The sequence below is a fragment of the Acyrthosiphon pisum genome, chromosome A2 (genome assembly GCF_005508785.2).
Source record: "Acyrthosiphon pisum isolate AL4f chromosome A2, pea_aphid_22Mar2018_4r6ur, whole genome shotgun sequence".
NCBI lineage: Eukaryota > Metazoa > Arthropoda > Insecta > Hemiptera > Aphididae > Acyrthosiphon > Acyrthosiphon pisum.
Window position 1 is genome coordinate 111,172,618 of NC_042495.1, and position 8,119 is coordinate 111,180,736.

The following is an 8,119-nucleotide window of genomic DNA, read 5'->3' on the forward strand; positions in this document are numbered from 1 at the left end:
CCCCCCCCCCTTCCCGCGTCCCCCCAATTAGTTTTTTTTTGGAAATTCACATGTCCCCCCCCCCCAATAATAATACCCTCGGGTACACCCTATACCATCGGGGTCCCTACAAGCCAACTCTGCCTTAACAGTTCCATGTCAAAACGGCTTGATGTTCCTCTTTTATTAGTCATTGTCGTTGTTATCCTATTATATTAGGTACCACCTACAACAATGTATTATTGTATTATATTTCTGGAAACTAAACCAATGCATTTAGCTTTACTGTTTTTTAGTCTTACCACTATCAGTTACTTTTGTACTGGATTTGTGTACCCACGATAATTTTAACACTAGTATTGTTGTTACTAGTAACGTTGTGGTCTACGATTCTCGATTTAATTGATTCTCTTGTTTCACAGTTGGTAATGGATCTTAGCAACGAAGATTTGGTACAAGAAGTAAAACAAGTACCGCCGTTAAAACTTCAATCATTAGATAGTTTTGTGAAAAAATATCGCATGCTAAACAAACGCGAACTCCAAGATGTATTAAAAGTGTCCATCAAAGAAATATTAGATATAATGAGTGAAAGTATCGACTGTGTTGGGTGTCGTAGGAGGTAAGCGTTATTCCATTATATTTTTACTTAAATTAATCTTAATTGTTAGCCATTAGCATGATCATTATCAGTAAAAAGATAAAGCCTAAGTCTATCATCCTAAACGATTCTAATCTTAAGAAGACAGAAGACATTTTATTTAAATTTATAAGTATTATACTTAACTATTAACTGTTTAAAGATAGGTAGTTATTGTTTATCAATATTGTTGTTAACTTAAATTTGTAATTTAACTTCTAAAGTGTTTATTTACAATAAATACTAATGACATAATATAATCTAAGTATTCTAATAATATCGTAATATTTTAATGGATTGATCAAGAAAGCTATTTTATCCATTTGCTGTTATTTTCCTGTAGTAATTGCTTGTACATTTATAATTGATGTTCTACATAGTATATAATATTGTACATTTTTATCTTTGAATAAAAAAATTGACTACTATTTTAAACCAATTGATATAACTGATCAATTTTTTTTTCATCTATTTAATTATTCCACAAATCTTAATATTAATTTTTTCATTTCAAGGTTTATTCTAAATTCCATTTTTACAAAATGTCAAAGGTATATATTATAATTCAATTTTTATTATTATATTTTTTCTATATTGTGTTGTTGTAATATGTCAAAATTACCTGAGAACCTATATATCTAGATATAAGTTGAATAAAAATAATAAAATACATTTTTATGAATATGATTTTTTTTCAGTGCTGAAAAATTATTTGGTGAAATGGCCAAACTTGGTCAAAATGCATTGTTTCCTCTTGTTGTAGTTAATAACAACTTTATTTCTATAAGATATGAATTTTATGATGAAGAAAGATGCATGTTTAATTTACTTCAGAATACCAATGGGTAATTTAATCAAATTTCAATAACATTTATTTTAGATAGTTAATTTTCAAAATGTATTTTAATTTTTAAGGAATCGCTTATCATCAATAGCATCTAGTCGAAGGCAATCAAAAAAAAGTAAAAGATGTGTTTATCATTCCCTTGAGTCACAGAGACTTGTCAGACCAATGGCAAGCGGGTGGCAAGATATATGGAGACATATGACTGAACCATGCAGAGATGAAATAGTGCTTATTGAAGCTAGTAGTTTATTAAGCACGCTGGATAACTATCTCAGAAAACATAGGTTATTATAATATTTTTTTGTTATAGCGCTAGAAATCTTTTAGTCTTATAACTATATATTATTTCTCTTGAAAGTATCTCATGACTCTTATGGCCTTTAAAATAATTTAAATAATGTATTCAAGTTTTATATTTAGTTAATAGGCAACAGTTAATCATAATAATATTATATTCTTTGTAAATTTTACATAAAATCATCAATATTAATTTTAATTAATCTTAAAATATATTATTAAAGTATCTTGTCATATAAGATAACAATTTCTAAATTATAATAATTATTAATTTGTAGCTATTTAGTATCCAAACCAATGCATGTTATCTCGTGCATGTAGCATAACTAAAATACTCAATAGCAAAATTCAAGATAGCATTTCAAGGGCATCTCAAAACCTTTTTTTGTTTTTATTAATTATATAATTTAAAAAGACATTTTTTCAATCGGTTTTAAAAATAATAAATTAGAAAATGATTGCTACCTTACAAATATTTCAATAACATTTAGTTTTTATTTTAAAATATATTTTTCTGCAAACATTTTTCTGTGTGTGAGAGTTGAATTCAAGATATCAAACTATATTTTGTGTTATATATGAGTAAACCAATCATATTAATTTGCTGTGCAGCTTTTATAGTTTTTTTTAATAACCATAGGTACTTAGAATATAATTAACATGAATTTGAAATTTTCAGAAATAAAAATTAACATCTCTTTCGAGATTCAATAGTAATTTATATAATAGTTTCACTATTGAAATTAGCTTATCAAATATGCCCAGTTTCTACTTTTATGCATTATTTTCACAATTAATTTAATTTAAATATTTCAATCAGATTTTGTGGTGACTGCCGTACAAAAGTAATGAAAGCATATGCACTGCTTATTGAAGAAGAAGATCCGTCCAAAGAAAAAGGTTATATTGAAGAACTTTATGCTGGTATTAAAAGATGTGTCGGGGACAAACATGTCCATTTGGACACTGATATTAATTATATTGGTGCATTGATCAGCCGTGCTGAACCAGAATTAATGGGAAAGTAAGTTGTACACTAGTAAATATTTTTTTGACATAATTTTTATGAAAAAACATTAGTCGTAGGGAACGACATGCTAAAACTATCGAGATTGCTCAAGAAGAGGTTTTAACATGCCTGGGTATTTGTGTATATGAACGATTACACAGAATACAATTGAGGATTAGAGAAGAACAATATACTTGCCAAGTTCTCGCAGCAGCAGCCATTGATGGCCTTGCCAGAAGATTTGAAGTAATTAATAACTTAATTTAAATTTTTTCCTCAAATTTAAAACAGATTTCATAATGAAATATATTTTTTTGTAGACCGCCATTGAAGTAAAACAAGGATTTACCAAATTAGATCAGTTTTACAATGAATTTTCAAAAAAAGAGAAAAAGACACAAAAAAGAAAACGGCTCAGGAAACAAAAAAGATCACAAAAAAAAGAAACCCTACCATCGTTGGTAATCTGTTGTGATGTGAGTATAATTAATATATTCTGTTATAATTATATAAAGAGTTTATGTTAACAAATATTTAATAAAAGTATGACAACATTTAAATATTGAATGTATTGAATTTAACAAAAAATCAAAAACTAAACCAAAATACAGTTTTGCATAATAATGATAATGAGTATTCTATTTATCTTTATTCTTTAAATTTTAAAAATGATTATAGTTAACATTATGATTTTATTTTAAGTTTAGGAAAACTTCATACTGAAATTAGTGAAAATAAATTAAATTTTTTTAGCTACTTAAAAATATATAGTATTACAAAACATCAGTCAAAAACATAATTATACATAGTTATACAAATCTTAAATCATATAATTATAATGATTAGATTTTTAATAAAAAATTATAGTCTACCTACTTAAGTTTTAACAATATATTTAAAAATATTTTATAACTTATGTGATTGCTTAGGTCTAAATTTATGAGCCAATGTTTGTATGTACTCACAGCTTGTTATTTTCATTCTTCTTTCAATATCAATGAAATAGATTTTCTTTCTATTTTGTAATTATGTGTTTTAACTTGGTTAAATTTGAAAACACAAGGTTTGGAAACCCAAAATAGCTATTAAATATGCTATGTAAAGATTTTACATACATTTGCTGTGCACTGAATGATAGAACTCTTTTCTGTCCATAAATTAAGAGACAAAAATTATTCTCTGATATACTTATCTATTAAATAGTCCAAAAGTTTGGTTATTTTTATCATCTTAAGACTATATAGTTGCAAGTTCCATTCAAAACATCTCCGGGCTTCCACTTGGTTCAAAAATGATAACCAAAAATGTATGTTAAATATTGTCTAATAAAATTGTCATAAGAGTATTGCAAAGCTAATATAAACGTAGCAATATATAAGTCATAAATTTGAGTCTATTTCCGGGGTGTATTTACGGGAGTGGATATGGGGACAAATCCGTCCCCATGGCTCTTTAAATACATGTCTAATGTTATATTATATTAATCGTAATCTGTAAGCTAAAATTCTTGCCATCCGCCCCCTAAAAAAAATACTAAATACACCACTGGTCTATTTTGATATTTAAAAATTGTTGAATTGTTTACAAACCACTACACATTAATATGTACCTGCCATTTGCAGGCAATTTGTTCTAGATCATTTTTCCTTTACAAATCAATTTAAAGTACATTGGGAGGAAATGTATATTAAATAATTTACCTTTTTTGATTTTGGTAGGCAATTAGTATGCGCATGTTAATTTATTTATCTCAAATTGGTGGTTGAATTCATATTACGCATTAATTTTAGATTCTGAGCGGAGCGAGGAAGCTATTGTTTTTACAATGGTGTTTATTTATTTTTATATCCTGTATACAAAATTTCTTCCAGAACGAGTGATTTCAACATATAGTACCTTATCTTTTAGCAAATTGGATCAAGATAGTACTTTAGAGAGGTCATTTTTCGATTTTCTCAATGGTTATTTAATGCCACTGGAAAAACCACCGAAAAATTACGAAAAATCGCTAAAAATAGGATTTTAATTTCTAACGCTTTGTTTATCACCATAGAAACGAATAAAAAATTATAATATTTTAATATTAATTCAACTTGCATGATAAAATAAATAATAACAAAATATAAAATATCCTGACAAACCGTCTCCGCTCAGAATCGTTTTTCTTATACAATGATAATATATCATTGAATTGAAATCTAATATAACCATTATACAATGACCCACTTGTAATCTACTGTATGGCAGAATGACATCCACTTACCTGCTTTTTTTTATTTATATAGGCTGATGATTGTTCATGTGTTGATGTGGACGAAGAAGAAATTGATTTTGGTGAAGACGATATTGATTTTGTGGATGATGTTGATGACGAAGACGATGATTATGACGGAGTACATTCTGATGTGAGTTTTATACATTTAAAATGTATTATTGGACATAGACTTATATTTATATAATTTATATTTTAGGAAAGAGAAGATTCTGATGAAAATTGTAATCATGTTGATACTAAATGTACATGTGAAAACATACAGTTGATTGAACGAGTGAGAAAAGTATGTATTTACTTATGTACTAAGTACTGGGTTGTGTGAAATAATTATTGCTGTTTTTAATGGTGGATAATTCATAAATTTTCAGCAGCTTAAACTGTCTGGCGACCGAAAGAAAAGTGTTTCAACTCCAATTAAACCCTGCAGCTGTGTTGAATGTAATTCTAAAGGGACAAGAAAATCAAAAAAGAAAAAAGGCAGCGGAGAGAAAGAAAAACGCAATAAAAAAAAACAGTCAAAAAACAGCAAAAAAAACACAAAAAAAATTAAGAAGTCCCCAGTTCAATTACAAAGTCAAGTACAAGAAACAAATGTTTATGATTTGATTGAAGATGAAGAGGATGATGATATTGAAATTGAAGATATGACCGACCGTCATTCTGCTGATGAGCATCAATCAGAAGGTGGCGACTGTAAGTCTAGTGTAATCAATCATGATCTACCTGGTAGTTGTAGTTCATGTCCATCGTTATGCGACCATTCACAAGACTATGGTTATGCATCAGCTGAAAATAACAACCACAGTAATAGTACTAGCTCACCTGACGGTTCAGATGTGGCGTGCTCTGAAGGATTTTGTAACCACTCAGGTAATTCAATGATATTTTTGAATAAATATGCTAAATAGAGCTCAAATGTTATGACTGGATAATTTATTTTTGCACCATCATAATTAGTTCTAAATAATATATAAATTTCAATTTACAATATATACAAATTAAATTTAAAGCTATTTTTATTAACAAAGTGCAGTTGCTTATTTGATAATATATTTTAAGTATGTGGCTTGGCACGGTGCGTTGGCTTTTATCTGTCATGCAACGTGACTAAGAGTAACGGCCGCTGCCATTAGTGACCACCTGAGCTCATAGTGCACAAAAACCTTGCCATACATACAAGTATTTGCAACCATTCTAACCTTACCGTATCAACCCTACTAACTTTACAAGCTAATGACCTCTGTCATAAAAGTCTAAATCCAATAAGTATAAATTAACTAAAATTAAATTATAAGTAGTATCATTGAGTATATTCTAGTATTTTCTTATAATATTATTTATACTATATATTATACTCAATGGTTATATTATGAACATGTAACAAATATTTTAGATTCTGAGCGGAGTTAGGTTGCTAATGGTTTTACAATGATGTTTGTTTTTTTTTTTATCCTGTAAACAAAATTTTTACCAGAAGGAGTGCTTTGATTTCAACATATATAGTATCTTATCTTTTAGAAAATTGGATCAAGATGGTACTTTAGAGAGGTTATTTTTAGATTTTCTCAATATTCTATTAACGCCACGGGAATACCATCAAAATACCCTTTTTTTCCCCAAAGGTTGTTTATTACCATAGAAACGAATAAAATTTAAAAATTACCTAATCTTCATTAGGTATACACAATTAATGGTCACTTAATAATGGATATTTAGGATTCATACATTTTCTTTTGTCCGCTCAGAATCTTTTTTTATTGAAAGCAATCATTGCATTCAAATCAAAGACTGTAATAATATAATATTCTGTCAGAGGACCAAAGAGACGATGGACAAACTTCTACCACCACTGACCTACTCCACCTTGCTGCACTTACCCATTTTTTACTGATATAGGATAATCAATAATATTTTATTAATTATCAGTATATTTTTATTTATTTTACATGTAACCAAAATTACATTTATTCATTTTTGGTTTGTTAATATACAGTGTGGTACTGTGGACTGTTGGTACAATGAAACTGCCGATTTTCAAAGTTATATGATTAAAAATCAATTATTAGTATATTAAAATGAGGGTCACATCAGTTATTTTTTAAACAACTGTCTCAAAATAAGCAGTCTTTTTCAAACATTCTTGAGGTCTTCTTAAATTTCATTCTGTGTACCGCACATTTCTTCACAAATGTTGTTTTCCAATCAGATTCAATTCATCAATGTTTCAAGGTTTATGGGCATTATGCACTTTGAAAAAAACTACCCACATTAGCCACATCACATAAACATAATATTATATTACTGAGTTCTCTAATCTTCTACCAATATTGAAAATTGGCCGTTTTACTACCCCGACCTGTATTATAGTGAGTTATTTGATACCAAGATGTTTCTGTTTTCTTGTTTTAGGTAAGACAAAGTAATTTTTTTTCAATTTCATACCATTTTCCTTTTTACCAATATTTAAAATACAATTTTAGATGGTCACCCTACAAAGGCTAATTATTTATATTTTAATATTGTTCTATCTTTTAATTAATTAATTTTTAATTTTATAAACTTACTACACTGTTGTTTAGTAACTACAAATTAATATTTAATATTTATTAATATATTTGTAATTTATGTTAGTAGGTATGGAAATATACAAAATTATATATTAAAATTTTTATTTTATATAGTTTAATTAATTTTATTTATTATTCAGTATTTTAGTGATACAAATAAATACTGTATAGCATTCACAAGATTAAATTTAGTTTACCAATATGTAAAATAACCTATTATACAGGTGATTCTTTTATCAAACAAAACTCATTATTTCAAAAAGTGTAAATTTTTTTAAAAATATTTTTTTACATACTTTCAAGTCGCTTATAAAACAACGTTTTTCTTAAAAAATTATATTTTTAAATATTTTTTATCCTTATAATTTTTTAAGTTTTTTATTTTTTTGAATGACAACATAGGGTTTTAATTTTATATTCCAAAGCAGAATATTTTTCTTAATATTTTGATACATGAAAATCGAATTTGGGGTGAGTAGTTTATGAGTTATAAATATTCAAAGTT

The 8,119-nt window shown here is 27.3% G+C and overlaps 1 protein-coding gene across 1 annotated transcript in view; it reads left to right on the plus strand.

Annotated features, from left to right (window-relative positions):
- Positions 1 to 8,119, plus strand: part of LOC100163212 (gametogenetin-binding protein 2-like) — a gene marked incomplete in the record, with an annotated part of 10,106 nt that overhangs the window by 477 nt on the left and 1,510 nt on the right. Inside the window, 9 exon segments of the mRNA XM_001942814.5 lie at positions 402 to 601; positions 1,318 to 1,464; positions 1,535 to 1,750; positions 2,584 to 2,787; positions 2,844 to 3,018; positions 3,093 to 3,248; positions 5,058 to 5,177; positions 5,244 to 5,330; positions 5,416 to 5,917. Of these exon segments, the coding sequence (XP_001942849.3) occupies positions 402 to 601; positions 1,318 to 1,464; positions 1,535 to 1,750; positions 2,584 to 2,787; positions 2,844 to 3,018; positions 3,093 to 3,248; positions 5,058 to 5,177; positions 5,244 to 5,330; positions 5,416 to 5,917 (1,807 nt within the window).